The 16,329-nt window shown below is 39.7% G+C and overlaps 1 protein-coding gene and 1 long non-coding RNA gene across 2 annotated transcripts in view; one reads left to right on the forward strand and one right to left on the reverse strand.

The window, feature by feature from the left end:
• The window catches only part of CACNG2 (calcium voltage-gated channel auxiliary subunit gamma 2), a 168,311-nt gene extending 162,153 nt beyond the window's left edge, over window positions 1-6,158 (forward strand). The window contains exons 3-4 of the mRNA XM_081330897.1: window positions 81-221; window positions 4,940-6,158. Of these exons, the coding sequence (XP_081187023.1) occupies window positions 81-221; window positions 4,940-5,475 (677 nt within the window). The 3' untranslated portion in view covers window positions 5,476-6,158. The remainder of the gene's footprint in view (window positions 1-80; window positions 222-4,939) is intronic.
• A 3,238-nt stretch (window positions 6,159-9,396) lies between these two features.
• LOC308669506 lies at window positions 9,397-12,385 on the reverse strand. The gene is made up of 3 exons (XR_014026775.1): window positions 12,221-12,385; window positions 11,567-11,622; window positions 9,397-9,786 (listed from the first exon to the last, which is right to left on the reverse strand). It is a non-coding gene; the product is annotated as an uncharacterized lncRNA (long non-coding RNA).
• Between the last annotated feature and the right edge of the window lie 3,944 nt (window positions 12,386-16,329).

The following is a 16,329-nucleotide window of genomic DNA, read 5'->3' on the forward strand; positions in this document are numbered from 1 at the left end:
TCTCTCCTTGTCTTCCACACTTGCTGTCATCCTCCCCCTCCCTTATCTTCCCCCACCCCTCTGGTTTTCTTTGCTTACAGGGGCTGTAAGAGCCTCTAGTATTTTTCCGATCCTGAGTGTGATTCTGCTTTTTATGGGTGGACTCTGCATTGCAGCCAGCGAGTTCTACAAAACCCGACATAACATCATCCTTAGTGCCGGCATTTTCTTCGTGTCTGCAGGTAAAAGGGCTGAGGGACCAGTGGGCTGCCTCTTTGCACAGGGATAAAATCACAAAAATCAAAAAGGAGGGGGGGACCCAATGTGTTGGGAGGTAAAGGGAACAACCGGTTCCCAGAGCATTGGGATGGAACATAAATCAAAAGAAAAAGACTGGGAATGCTAATATTTCCCAACTCCAATCACAACTATTCATTTCCTCAAATGAATTAAATTATGCAAAATGAAAAAGGAGATGATTTAATCTTAAGTGATTGCAGGAGAGGAAGAATGCATTGCAGTTGCATTCCATGTTTCAGAGTTGCAACCTATTTTAGGGGAAGTCCAACTAGATTTGACGGTGGAAGAATAATTTGTTTAAACTTGTGTCTGTCTCACTTGAGCATAGAGCTGGGAACAGGAGATCCAGTCATAGAGCAACACATGGATATGACTAGTGCCCTCTGTTTTCTTCACTGGAATTTCTCATTACTTCCCCTCCCCCACAAACACCACAGCCAGATTCAGTTCTGTGTTGGAGTTCATTGGAAGAAAACAATAAACAAACTAGAGTCACACCAAGCAATAACATGATGAATGATAATTTATCCACAATGTTTTCAATATGCCAAGGGCAGGTGGAGCATATATCTCACCTGCTCACTTGCTTTTTTTCTGTAAAAATCAGATTCTTCTACCCTCATTTGGAAATCCTGAGATGTGGTTCTACCTTCACTTTAAATCTCTTCTTGCATGAAACCTGGGCTTCTCTGGTCATGTCTAAACAAATAGAACTTCTGCTGTCATACCTAGTTTGACCCTGGCAATGCAATACAGTGCCTTTAAAATTTCAGAGAGAATTCAGCTGCCTTACATACATTGTATTCAGACAGGATTTTTTTCCCCAAGAGCATTGTTCATAATATGGTTTCATAAATGTTAAAGGTAACACTAATGAAAGTAAACCCAAGATCCTGGATGACAACCTACATATTTGGCAAAGAACATCAGACATTTGTTCCCCTATTCCCATTCTCCTGATATTTCTCTACCAGTGCTTTCCTAGGCTGAACATGTCTTTTTCCTCCAGGAAGGAAGTGGCAAATCTGTTTAGGCATGTGCCAGATATGTTACTTTATGTTGGCCACAACAGAGAAACCTGTTTCTCAATCTTGAAGTTTGTATATCTTAAAGTTGCCAAGGTTGAGAAGCACTGCCTTAGTAGAAGACTTTTCACCTTTATTTGACCATAGATTGGACGGTGATATGGATAATCTTTCACCAGAAGAAAAGAACATCTCAACAAACAAAAACATTTTTTCTACATTAGGTCCTGTTTGCTAGGTTGCTTAAGAAAGAGCAGCTCAGAAAAATGAAGAAATTTTATTTGGCTTCCTATACCCGTTTAATATTGAAAGAATGTTTGGGCTTTACCACTGCAGCATGCAGGTGAAGATTCACAGGATTGAATTTCTTCCATACCCAAAAAAAATAGTAACCCCACCCCCCTTCATATCAAACAGTAGACATTTGTTTATTGTTTCAATTTGAATCTTGCCTTTCCATTCATAGAAGCTCAAGGCGGCTGACAGGCAATAACAAAACTGCATGTACATTAGAAACCCATTTAAGTTACATAGGATGACCTAATAGTTAAAGTCATCACCAAGCAATTAGAAAATCCTGGCTCAAGACAAAGGGCTCACTCATTTTCCAAAATGTATTTCCTAAAACAGCTTGTATTATAGTTTGAGAAAATGAAGAAGATCCCCTCGGGGGCCCTACAAGTCTCTAAAATCAGGGACATGTTTAAGGCTGTCTTTCTTTAGCAGCCAAATTAATATCTACACAAATAGAAATTTATTCAAATAAGAAAATCAAATCTCCTATATCCTATAGTCAACAGCATAAAATATAACTTTCTAAATTACACTTAGAAAACAACTGGGAGATATGTTAGGACAAGCATAACATTACCCTGGTATCTTGCAGTGTTAAACCACATAGCAGCTGCATTTTGCACAAGTTATAAGTATTTTTTTACTTATTTACCTGATGACATATACGTTGCCTTTATTTCAAAGAACAGCTTTAACACTGCCACACATGAAACATGTTGCAGTACTTTAACTATAATGTAACAAAAGGACAGGTAACTATTGGCAGATCTAACCAGCTCAGGAAGAATTGCAGCTGGTGCATTAGGCATAATTTTGCAAATACAGTCCTTGGTACAGTCATTATCAGCAAATCCAGAGAAAATTGAAGGTCAAGGACTGCCTGGTCTTTCAAATGAAGTACAATCAATCCCTCCAGAATAGTTTCTTATTGAGGAAATCCTGGAAAAATCAGATGCCAGGAAGAAAAGTTCTAGCTTAACAAGTTCTAGCTTAACTTTTCTCCTGATCATCTTCTTTTCTAGATGTAAATATTTCTGACACAGAAGTGTATTTTATTTGTTTTTTTAATGGAGGAACATTTCATCATGTGAACCCTGGCTGCAATAAGAAGTGGTACAATTTAAACACAGGTTTTCACCTCACAGCGAACTAGGCCAAAATAATGTCTGAGATTACTCCTCATGTAAAAGTCCAGCTTTGTAACATCCTCTTTTAAGCAATGAAAATGTTGGAGTGTGTATGTGGGCTTTTTAAGAGCCTGTCTCTCTATTTGTGACATTTGTCTCTTGTTTCTAATTATTCTCTTCATATGTTGATTGTGGCAGCATCTAGTGATGAAAGTGGATTAGTGATTTTCCCCCCAGAATACCTGTAATATTATGCATACACTCCACATAGCAGGGGGCAGTTATTGCCTTCATATGCTTCTTATAGGGGTTTCCTGAAGGTATTTGCCTGGCCACTGTCCAAAGAGAATGCTGGATTAAATGAACCTTTGGCCCAATCCATGAGGGATCTTATGTTTTAAGATCAATGATGAATCTAGTTGTGGTACTCCATAATTGTCCATTCCTTCCTACTTTCACTATTGGCTAAATTATATCAATGTTCTGCATGGGGCTTTCATGCAGTACTTGGGTGCATCTGATTTCTACGAGACATCCAGGATCTCGGGGTGGTCTCTCCAGGATCAGGGTCTAGAATGCAACCAACTTTGGGAGTTTGAATTAAAAATGCCCAGAAACATAGCAAACAAATCATTCTTTCATTATTCATATAAGCCTTAGCTTAGTTAGAGACTATACACCACCTATCAATTGTTGAGAGTCAATATTGCATCTCCTCTCATATAAAGAGCTCAGACTTTGTACATGTAAGCTTATGATAACTCTAAGATTAGGTCTTCTACAACTCGGCCTCCAAAACTAGATTATTACTAAATGACAGCAGAGATACAGGAAATCTTAATGTTGGCTGCCATCTGGTCGCTTTCCAAAGCTTTGCAATCCTAGTAAGGTATGCCTAGCTGACATGTAATTCAGCAGTTGTTCGACTTTCTTTATATTTTAGATTGCTAAAGATTAACAGTGTCTAGATAGCAATATTCTATTCGATGCCCCAAATTTATTAGGTCTAATAAATTTCAGTTTAACAACAGGCATCAACAAAGTGGATGCACTGCAATATACCCTCCAACCAAACTCTAGGCGTAGAAAGTCTCTGTTGTTTATCCCTTCAACTCCAAACTCACGAAAACTGCCAAAGCAGAGTAAAGCTGTTTGTTTAGTCAAATGCCATCCTAATAATGATTCCATCAGGAAAGAATTTAAACCTCTGTCTTGAGATTCCAGCAAATCATCATAGGATCCTTTGGACAAAAAAAATTACAATTCTGTTTTAAACATAGAGCCTAAAAATCACCAAATAGTTCTCTAACATACAATGACGTGTATCTCCAAATAGTTGGTAAGGAATTCAAGTTGGTGAATGTTATACTATGGATATGGCAATGTCTACGTTAGGTTGGTGCAATATATCATATAAGAAATCATTAGAGGAGTACAAAAATATTTGAATAATACTCTATATGGCTGAACATACTAGGATAGTACTTATAATAGTAGACAGAGGGCAAGAGTAGTTTTGGATGCAGATGTATTACTGACAGCCACATAATAGAAATACTGATCTGGTCTGTAATGTATTTCCTCTGAGCTTAATTCTTAGAAAACAAATACAATATATGCATTTTTTTCTATACAGTATTAATAAGTAAGCTAAAACCTATCTAAAGCATCAATATAAAGCTGTAGAGAGAAAAATCAATGCCATCAAATGATGGAGGCAATTACTAGTCTAGGATAACACAAACACATATTCACATATTTGCTAGAATTGTGTCGTGTTTCCTCTTCTGTCATTCTATATTTTTGTGGTCTAAAGTAAGGATTTTAATTGTTAATATTAAGCAGAACTGAGATTCCTAGCTGTGCTAGCTAAGGATGTACAACTTAAAGTCCAACATATTTGAAGAATATCAGGTTGGGGAAGGTTGCTCTGAAAAGTTTTTCGAAAGGAATTTAAGTCAGGAAGTGTCATTATGATGTTAATACAAACAGTATTGGAACATTCAGAGTCTCAGATAAATCCCCAAATGCTATTTTTCAATGGCTGTCCAGTACTACTAAGCTTTTCAAAATGGCCGTGTTATTAATGGGGAATAGGTCAAAATATCTCAGTAGCAACAGAATAGTCACCCTTGTCTACAAAGCCTCTTCAAATTATATTAGGTATGCATAGGAGACATGTTATAACTTTTTTCTCCTTCTCTTTGCCTACAGGTCTGAGTAATATAATTGGCATCATTGTGTACATATCAGCCAATGCTGGAGACCCCTCCAAAAGTGACTCCAAGAAGAACAGTTACTCTTATGGATGGTCCTTCTATTTTGGGGCCTTGTCCTTCATTATAGCTGAGATGGTTGGAGTGCTGGCTGTACACATGTTCATTGACCGGCACAAACAGCTGCGTGCCAGCACTCACACCACGGACTACCTCCAGTCCTCTGCCATCACCCGCATACCCAGCTACCGCTACCGCTATCAGAGACGCAGTCGCTCCAGTTCCCGTTCCACTGAGCCTTCACACTCCAGGGATGCCTCTCCTGTTGGGATCAAAGGGTTCAACACCCTCCCATCCACGGAAATCTCAATGTATACCCTGACCAGGGACCCCCTGAAGGCTGCTACTACCCCCACAGCCACCTACAATTCAGACAGGGATAACAGCTTCCTCCAGGTACACAACTGTATCCAGAAAGAAAACAAAGACTCCATCCACACTAACACAGCCAACCGCCGGACCACCCCTGTATGAAGCTATCATGAGGGGCTGAAACTGGGGGACAGGGAAGGTGGGAGAAGGATTTGGGTGCAGGAGGGAGGAACAGTGGGGAGGGCCTGTAGGGGCAAGAAGAAAGCAACCATAGGAACCTTCCAAAAGCAAAAAAAAAACCAACAACAAACAAACTTAAGTGAAACATCCAAAAAGACAGAAAAAAAGTTTAAAAAAAAGGAAAAAAATAAAAAATAAAAAAATCAAGAGAAAGAAATTTAAAAATATAAAAAATAGAAAATAAATTTAAAAGAAAATGCATGATTTCCCATGTACCATTATTTTAACATTTAATAAAAGCAGATTTAAAAAAGGAACCAAGAAATAAAAAATAATAATTTTTAAAAAAAACAAGTGGGGAAAAGTGGAGGCAGCTCTTTGGATTGGAGGGAGGGGAGGGGGAAGATCTACTCTTTAATTTCTTAAGTTTATTTTTATTTTCATTTTTAGCCCATTGTGGATTTGCAAGTTCCTGGCAATCTCCAGCCAGTAATAAAATGCAGTGACTTTGGTGTCTTTGTGGATGACCTATTTGTACATGCATTGGGACCTACCTAAGTTTTTGAACCCACCACCCCAGGAATAATTGGGGATTCAATGTGTCCTTTTTGGTCCGTGGAGCTTAACAATGACCTTCCTTGTCCTTGGGGATTTGCAAGGTTAGTGCCAGTGTGCTAATCTCCAGGTCTCAGGAAGTTAAAACCTCATTAGCCTACGATTATTCTGAGGTTAATTGGGACATTGCAACAGCAACAACAAAAAAAGCTTAATATAAAGTGGCATTTTTTAAAATAAAATAGCTATAAATAAATGTAAATATAATGAGAGGATTTACTTGTCAGAAAGTGAATTAATATTTTTATTTTCATCCTTTTCCAACTTGAAAACTATGAAAACTAAAATCTTAGAAGAAAATCAACAGCACTTTTTTAAAAAATATACCCAGTACTTGCCCTGTTGTTTGACATTAATAGCATTTCCTCCCTCCCCACTTCCCCTCCCAGTCATGAGAATTATGGACTAAGAAAACAGTCTCCCCAGGGAGAAAATAAGGCCACTATCATTCGGTTTAGAAAATTGATAAAAAATATCTAGAGGTTGTTCTCCCCCTGTAGCAGGGGTATCCATGGGGCATGGTAAAAAAAATATGTCAGGATGGTGGCTGCAACGGTGTGATCAAAGCACCACCCTTTTTTAAAATGTGTGTTGTATATAAAAGCAGGCAGAACTCTGCTATTTTGACTTTTTTTGACTAAACTCTGTGGACACCTATGCCTTGCAGTCATCTGCAGGCTTTAGAAAGATGCTAGGCGAAATAGCTACTATTTGCCCACTGGACTCAGCTTCATTTACATCAGTAGCTTTTCTGCTTTGTGGATCAATGTTGCCAAAACCATTGGAGTTCCTCTCATGTACACTGAACAGGCTGTCTTTGGCTGAAATTCAGCTCTGGTGCCAAATCCATAACACTAAAAGAAATATGCTCTGGTTTCTTTCTGTTGCTAGTGCTAGCCATCTCTGGCTGTACATTCAGTCTGCCTTTCTCTGAGGCCTACTTATGTAGTATGGGACAATTTATCCCTGAGTTTTTAAAAATCATTCAGAAGAGGAAATATTTGGTAAGTGCAGCTTTTCTCACTCTGTAGCACAACGTTTAGAAGAAACTGCAGCATCTTATTTTTCTCTCTGGTTCAAAGGCAGAACAGCCAAAGTGCCCCAAACATGAAATCTGATAGCTCTATAAGTTTCGACAGAATTTGAGAAAGGATCTATCTGGTCCTCTTCTCACTGTCGATGTATCTGACAGGAAGAAAGCAGGGGTCATAGTGCATGTTCTATCACAGAGGTTAGGTAGATCATATTAAGAAAGGAAGACCTCGAAAATGCAGTAAGGTGGAGAAGCAAGGTGATTTAAGGGAAAAGGAAGTACAGAATACCTACCAAGACTCTTCCTTATTTTAGGGCTACCATATAGCAACAAAGCATTCAGTATATTTGCATCTCTTTGTTGCATCTAGACATTGTCCAGATTTTTTTGCACCTCAGATCTAATGATGACAACTCTTTGAGGTAGGCCGTCAAGAAACAACATGGCAGGGATTCCAGAAATGTACTTTATTACTGTAGAATAGAATAATAGAATCTTGAAAATTTATAAGAGATTTTTTCTGTCCAAACGTAAGCCAAACAAAATCAAGATGGGGTTATTTTGAGTTTCTTTCTTTCCTCTTTCTCAGGAAACATGTAAGCTTTTCTGAAAGTCCCCCCTAATTCGTTTGCTAATTACAAAAGCCAGATCTCCATTCGTTTACTGATACCCTGCCTTACCTATGGCCTGAAAGAAATATTGAAAACTTTATCCCAGAGGATGTTAGAATCCCATGTGAAAGGAGTTCCTGTGACTTTACTAGTAAGAAACTGGATGTTGGCAGGTTCCTACTGCCAGGTGAAGACATGTCTTATAAGTCTTGTATAATCTTAGCAAAAACTAAGATAAGGAAAAAATAAAGAGATTAGAATATCTATTAAACATTCTTAGTTAAACACACACAAACTAATGAGCTTCCTATATTTACTTTGCTGCTAGGCTTGGATGCTCAATTCTCCAAATTGTTCACTTCAGAAATAACTTCCTATATTTGACCCAGGATGGAAATATAAACTCTGTAAGGCAACCTTTACAACCCCAAGGTCCTTCAGTTGGCCATTGTTTAACAGTCTGGGATTAAAAGTTGACATATCTGGAGGTCTTACAATTGAAGAAAACTTTGTGGGGCAGTAGAGATACTAGCTTTCCTTGTCAATTATCTGATTTTCTTCCTCACAACTTATGTCATTGCTTCTCCTACTGTCTAAACAGCCCCAAAAGGGGCATGTTCCTTTCCTCACGCTCAATCCCTTAGATTTCAGGCATAACATGCCCACAACAACCATTTAAATCACCATGAAACTTGTTAAGATCATTTGATGCCACAGCAGCTGAGGGATTAAGAGTGTAGCATCTAACAAGGTCTTGGGTGAGAACAGAGATATGGTTATACTGCTGGTGGCACTGAGTTAGCTTTAAGATGCAGATTGAGCTTCAGACAAAAATATATGGAATTAATTCTCTGTAGTCTTGCAATATCTGAGCCTTTTGTGTTGCCTTGAAAGAAGATTGGGGATTAAGTAAACTTGACCTAGCCATTATATCCACTTACCTTTAGGTTTCTGCTTGATTTTTCCTGCTCATGCTGGTGCTGCTTCAAACTCAAAGAACCTTCACACCCATAGCTACTCTGTACCTGCTGGGATCTATACAGGGTCAGAGAAAAACCTCTACCCACCCAGTGTAATGCTGCTTCTTCCTAAGTTTATTCTCTTAGATAGAAAAATGGAGTCCCACTCAGGATAAGATGAAGACAATATATGAAACACTGAGACAATAGCAGAATCAGTTCTTCTCCAGGCATTAGCTGCTAACTCACTGGATACAATCCCAAAATAACTGAACAGGAACAAGTTTGGAAAATACTGTGAGACAGTACTGTTAGTAATCAGTATGGGGTCTCCCATTCAGTACTAAGTGTCTAAACCTACAACTATAGCCCAAGCCTCAGCCTGCCCATCAGCAACAAAAAAAGGTTGGGAGGAGTTAAATAAGCTAATACCCAAAGCCCAAGAAATGCGTTACAAACTGGTTTCCTGTACTCCAGCATAAGCAGAGGACAGTATTTTGATTGAAATCCCAAAATTGTTGAATGAATGAATATTTGTGCATATGAGAATGAGCCTGTAAATGTGCGTGAGATGAGATTGGATGAAAAGAGAGAGAGAGAGAGAGAGAGAGAGAGAGAGAGAGAGAGAGAGAGAGAGAGAGAGAGAGAGAGAGAGAGAGAGAAAGAGAGAGAGAGAGAGGAGAGAGAGAGGAGAGAGAGGAGAGAGAAGAGGGAGGATTGGGACTGATGAAGGTTTTGTTTTTTCTCCCAGGGGTATTGCTTATGTTCATCTCAAAACTAATTCAACACAAATCTCCATTTTCTTTATTTTATTATTTTTTTTTCAGACTGTTAAAAAGAAAAATTTTTAAAAGAGGAAAAATTAAAAAAAATCCTGGTACATGAAATAAAGTTTTTTTTAAAAAAAATATCACTTAGTCCTTGTTTATATGAATTTATTTGGTTGTTTGAAGTGAAGCTTGTTCTTCCTTCCATTCTTCTGTGGAAAAATGTCCAAGAAAGCAGGATTCAAGTGGAGGTGAATGGAAGCTATTTTGCCACGGTTGAAGTCCAGCTTTGCTAGAAGTCAAGATACCTGATAAAATATGTAAAAGCAATAAGGTACAATTACCGTATTTTCCGGCGTATAAGACGACTGGGCGTATAAGACGACCCCCAAACTTTTGAGATGATTTTCAAGATTTTTCGTCTTATACGCCGGAAAATCAGCAAGCCCGGGAAGGCATGCCCTCCCCTCTTACTGTGGAGGAAGCAGGGCAGGCTGGCGTCTGGTGGGAGCCGGCAGGGCAGTCCTGTGCACGCGCGCGCTCCCCAGCTGTTAAGGAGTGCTCCTTAGCAGCCGGGGAGTGCGCGCGTGTGCAGGACTGCCCTGCCGGCTCCCGCTCGACGCTCTTCCCTCTTGAGGCAGCATCCCCGAGGACTCCTTAGGAGCCGGGGAGCGATGCTGCCTCAAGAGGGAAGAGCGTCGGGCAGAAGCCGGCAGGGCAGTCCTGCACACGCGCGCACTCCCCGGCTGCTAAGAAGTGCTCCTTAACAGCCGGGGAGCGCGCGCGTGCACAGGACTGCCCTGCCGGCTCCCGCCAGACGCCAGCCTGCCCTGCTGCCTCCACAGTGAGAGGGGAGGGCGTGCCTTCCCGGGCTCGCTGATTTTCCGGCGTATAAGACGACTGGGTGTATAAGACGACCCCCCAACTTTTGAGATGATTTTCATGGATTAAAAAGTCATCTTATACGCCAGAAAATACGGTAACTGAAATGGTTCGCTTTTCTCAGAGAATATAAATTTCCACAAATTATGCAAATTATAATATTTTTCAGAGCATAAATTTATATTATCAAAGTATCCATTCTGAACAGGCCAAAATCTAGAGGTGCACACAAGTGTCTTCCTATAGTCATTGTTTCTATCTATATTCAGCCTCATGAAGGTTTTCTGAAGTCAACCTTTGATTTTTGTTATGATTATTTTTATGCTCACTGATTTACCAAAGTTTAAAGAGCAGTTCACAATGAAAAACATAATAAACTATGACAATATTAAGAACGCAGAAAAAGTAAGCTGTGTCCAAACAATAAGAAATACAAATACAATAAGAAATACAAATCTAGAGTCAATGTTTTTTAAAAAGCCACTTGTATGTCATGACAAACATTTAAAGAAACATCATAAAAACCAAAAAGAATACCATAAGGTGGATTCACTTGACATCTTAAAAAACAAGGTACTGGGTACACCTTTCTTAATAAACAATTTCATAAGTGTGCACTAAATATGCCCTCTCTCTAGTTGTGACCCATCCAGAGAAAATATTTTGATGATGATCTTAATTGCAATCTTTCAGATATCTCTTTCAGATATCCCTGGGCACTTTTCTATAACTACATTTAAAGGTTTCTTTCAGATTCTGTGATAAGTTTGAAGGATCTAAACATTCATACCAACCATAATGGACCAAATCTAAGCCACTCAGAGTCATGTGAAATGGCAAAATGGGCAAGAAATAGAAATAGAGCACATGTGGCAAAAGAAAGCAAAGGTAATACCTATAGCAATGGGCACCTTGGGTGCCATCCCAAAACAACTGGAGCATCACTTGAACAGCATCACAATCAACAAATTCGCTATCAATCAAATGCAAAAAGCAGCTTTACTCAGAATAGTTTACATCCTATGAGGATACCTTTAACACCATCAAACATCAACACTTGCCTATTCCAGGTCTTTGGGAAGGATTTGATAGGTTAACAAAAATGCCAAATTCAATCTGAACGTCTGGTTGAGTGTGCAGCAGACCATAATAACACTTGTTAATAAGAAAGACAAAAAAAATTCTAGATAATGGACATGGCAGTACCTGGAGAGAGCAGAAGAGAAGAGAAAGAACTGGAGAAGATAACAAAACAGAAACACCTGCAAATAGAAATAGAATGACTATGTCAAAAGAAAGCAAAGGTGCATAGTAATAGATGTCTTGGGTGCAATCACAAAAGAAGTGGAGTAACACCACTGACACAGACAAATTCGCCATCACTAAATTGCAAAAGGTTAGGTTTACTCAGAACAGCTTACATCCTACGACAATACCCCTTACACAATCAAACATCAACATCTGCCTATCCCAGGTCCTTAGGAAGGACTCCACAGGTGGATAAAAACGCCAAATCCAGTCTGAACATCTGGCTGACTGTGCGACAAACCATAATAAATAAATTGTGGGGAAAAGTGAACCACTACAATACAAAGTAAAGCATGGAGACCCGAAATGAAGTTTCTTTTATTAATATCACTGGACTCCAAGCCAAACTGACTGAGTGCCCTGACAATAGATTGATATCAATAAACATAAATAATTAATTACCTTGCACAGACAGGAAAAGCCCCTGACTCAATATCAGCAATAATGTCGTCAACCAGACTTAGCCTTGAGGCTGGCGTCTTGGCTTTCCCTTGTCATGCATCCTGATATGTATTTCTATTTTATGACAAGGTAGCTCTTTTTCATACTTACTTCTCCTCAGAATACAAGCCCACATCATTTTATCTGCCTTTTGTTTCGTCTTCAAAGTCACTTACAGTATCATAAGGCATTCTGAATCCCAACAACTTCCTTAGTTCAGTGTCATTTTCTGTTGACCGTGGAAACATGATTCAAACATAAAAAATCCAAGTCTTAAATAAGAAAACCTAATTTTAAAGAAGTTTAACTTTTCAACACCACAGCAAAACAAAGCATGACCAGAAAAACCAAGAACAAGGTTAAGAAGCATGTGGCACTTCCGGTTGTTGCTGCAGTTCAGCTCTCCAAACTCCCAGCTAGTTCAACCAATGATGAAACATCCTGGAAAATATAGTTTTAAAAAGCACAGAATGGTGCAACGCATCAGGAAACCTAACCTTACATTTAAATGTAAGTGGGAAATGTGCCTTTTGGTGCTCTATAAGACAATAAATGTCCCTGTACTATTCATTTCCTGACTTAGAAGGTCTGGTTTAGTAACGTCTGATGTGCAATAGGTTTTTCTACAAAAAATCTGAATGTTATGTACAATTATTCACAATCACTTTAACCATCAACTTGTTTAAAATGAATTAGAATTTTCTTTTATTTTAAAAATTTGTGTGCTACTTTTCAGAACTATATTTTCCCTGGACAGTTTACATTATGTTAATATCTAGGCCTCTAAAAGAGGACAAACAAATATTAAACATACAGTATACTAGTGGCTCAGTGGGTTAGGACGCTGAGCTTGTCGATCAGAAGGTCGGCAGTTTGGCGGGTCGAATCCCGAGTGCCGCGTAACAGAGTGAGCGCCTGTTACTCGTCCCAGCTTCTGCCAACCTAGCAGTTCGAAAGCACGTCAAAATGCAAGTAGAAAAATAGGGACCACTACGGTGGGAAGGTAACAGCGTTCCGTGCGCCTTTGGCATCTAGTCATGCCAGCCACATGACCACGGAGACGTCCTCGGACAAGCGCTGGCTCTTCGGCTTTGAAACGGAGATGAGCACCGACCCCTAGAGTTGGAAACGACTAGCACGCATGTGCGGGGGAACCTTTACCTTTACCTTATACTAGTATATTTTGCCAAACAAATTTAGCTTGCTAATTAATCAAATTCATTTCAAAAGTATTTTTAACTCTTACTGAAGCAATTTTATATAGTCAGGTAACAGAATCCAGTGAACCATGCAACTAAGCAGCCTGTTCTTTATAAAATAACTATATAGATATATTTTCGAAATATATCTAGAAGAGAAGAGAAAGACAATCTTGTTTCCTGGCTGGTAAACTTTTAATGTGATGGTATCATTTGTTTTGGAGATACAGATAAACTTTTCCTGAGCAAATTTAGGTCTATTGTCTTTTGCTACTGCAAAGCAACTTTTAAACATTATTTTGGAACAGATATTTTTACAATTATTATCTTTTAAATAGCTCAACTCATGTTTAGTGTCACTGCCACTTTGAAGTGAGGAGAGGAAACAAAAGTAATCATGGACTGCAAGGGTAAGCATACTCCTGCTCCTCATTCTGACATGTTTCCAAGGTCTTTCTCTCTTCCGGTAAGAAAAGGATGCAACCATTCACTACCAGTGTCCCACAAGTGCCCCCCGAGTCAGCCCTACCTCACCAGCAAGCATCCAAGTCACTCCCTTATCCGTCTTTCCTTTCCCCCCACCCCCTGCTGTTAAAAGATTTCAAATTTCAGCTGAAGCAGACATAAGTTTCCCAAATTTCATTCCTACAGTAATCATGGGTCCCAGCATTTTGTAAATTAGCCTATTTAAGTTACCGTGGTTCAATAATTGTTGCCCTATACCAGGGGTAGGCAACCTTGGCTCTTTTGTGACTCGTGGACTTCAACTCCCAGAATTCCTGAGCCAGCTATGCTGGCTCAGGAATTCTGGGAGTTGAAGTCCACGAGTCACAAAAGAGCCAAGGTTGCCTACCCCTGCCCTATACCTTTTGTTCTGTACCAGCCTACTACCGGCCCTGCAGAAAAGGCAGGGACAACCCCTTTACAAACGCAAGAGGCTGGAACTAAGCCTGCCAAATTTATTAACATAAAACAGAGCAAAACAAGACACGAACCATGAAACAGGAGCTATTCAAATGGTTGCCTTCAGCAAACCAGCCCTCCCACACATTCCCCTTTTAAACAGTTCAGGGCGTGGCTTCTCTCTGCCTCCTTCCGAGGTGCCCCATTGCCTTCCTCTGTTTACTCCTGATTGACTGCCTCCTGCGTCGGGCGTCCTTGAACAGGGCCAGCTGTGGGTCATCTTCATCCACGCTGTCAGGCTCACACAGCTGGGTCTGCATCGTAAACAGATGGGAGGGGCCTGGCTGAGGGCTCTGCGGAGCCTCAAGGCCATCATCAGCAAGCTCTCCAACACCCTCAGCAAGCTCTCCAACACCCCCCTCCTCCTCTGAATCGTCCGACCCAACTGCCGAACCCACAGGCTGACCCTGAATCACAACACCTTTCAATATCACCCATTTGAAGTTTGCAGGCAAACAGAAATAAGAGTTTTAAGTAGAATATAGATTTGAAGTTGAAATCCAAGATAGTCTTGGATTTAACAATTACTCATTTAGCAACTGTCTGAAGTTACAAAGGCAGTGGAAACAGTGACTAATGACCGGTACTCAGATTTAAAGCTGTTGGAGCATTCCCACAGTCACGTGATTGGCAACCAACATGTATTTGCGAGGGTTACTGTGCTGTCCCTCACACACACACACACATACCACACAACACACACACACACACACACACACACACACACTGAGTGTAAGGAGTCTTTATTAAGGCTTCCTAGTTTGAATTGGTATTCCCCAGCAATTCCCTGTGCTGGCACCAACTCAACCCCAATGAGTTCCACAGTGAAGCCAACACTAGTCCTCAAGGCAAAGGCGAGTCCAATCCACTAGGCAAAAGCAAGTTCCCCAGGCAAAGGCAAGTTCTAAGACAAAGGCAAGTCCACAAGACAAGAAAGGTCCACAGGCAAAGGCAAGACAAGGCAAAGGCAAGACAAGGCAAGGTAAAGGCAAATCCACAAGGCAAAGGCAAGGCCACAAGGCAGGGCAAGCCACAGCTGAAGAGATTCAATTTTATCAGTTGATCAGAATTCAAAATTCAAAAGCATGTTTCTATATTTTTCTTCATTTCTTTCATATATATTCAAAAGCACATTGACTCGATGTATACATTACTTATACTTTCAATAAAACCTCTTTATTTATTCAAGAAAGTACAGGATGTTGATAGTTCACTTGGCTTCAGACTTAGATTGAAAAATCTGAATTCTATTATCTTTTAAGCAAAAAAGTTTTCAAGCCAAAGATGGATAAAAAACAAAATAGATACAATGTATTGGCCATTGGCTATTAAAACATATGTTCTCCTCTTTGGTTTGCCAGCCATTACACCTCCATCTCCACATATTCCTTCCAGAAAACCTTTGTTTTAAATCTCAGCCTGTCTCTTTCTTCTTGATAATCAGCAGAAACCGCCCCCACACACTCCGCTTTCCTATGGGAAAGTTGAGAACTTGTGCTATCATCCTCACAGTCACCTTCCACTTTATTAGCTAACAAAATGTAGTGTGTCTGGCTGAATACATAAGTGACTGGATGCTAGAGAGCCATAGGCAACACCAGACTATCACACACACACTCTGTATTTCTCCAAAATTCTCCTCTCCAAAGCAAATTGTCTTTCTGCAAATTGAACAATGCCTAACCCAAACCCCTCTATCAAGTATTACATATAATATTCAACATTTCCACAGTAAGACAACATTAGTATATGCATAATGTCAATGCTGCAAACATTGACACATAATATGATTATAACATTCTGAAATGCAGAAATGTTGAACTTCTTTTCTGTAATGGTCTCCAGCACGGATCACATTAGCATCCCTTTTATCTGCACATTTAGTAATGAAAAAAAAAAACCAGAAAACATAAGAATTAAAGCAGCAGGTTGGATTCTCTGTCTGACACTGATAAATTACAGTATGTTCTCTGTATTAATAGCACTGCAGTTTTCTGCTGCATCTCCCACCAATCAATATCAGGGCTCAGATTAAAATTCCACAATTGATTCAGCCCC

Source organism: Vipera berus (assembly GCF_964194415.1).
Source record: "Vipera berus genome assembly, chromosome: 6".
Classification (NCBI taxonomy): domain Eukaryota; kingdom Metazoa; phylum Chordata; class Lepidosauria; order Squamata; family Viperidae; genus Vipera; species Vipera berus.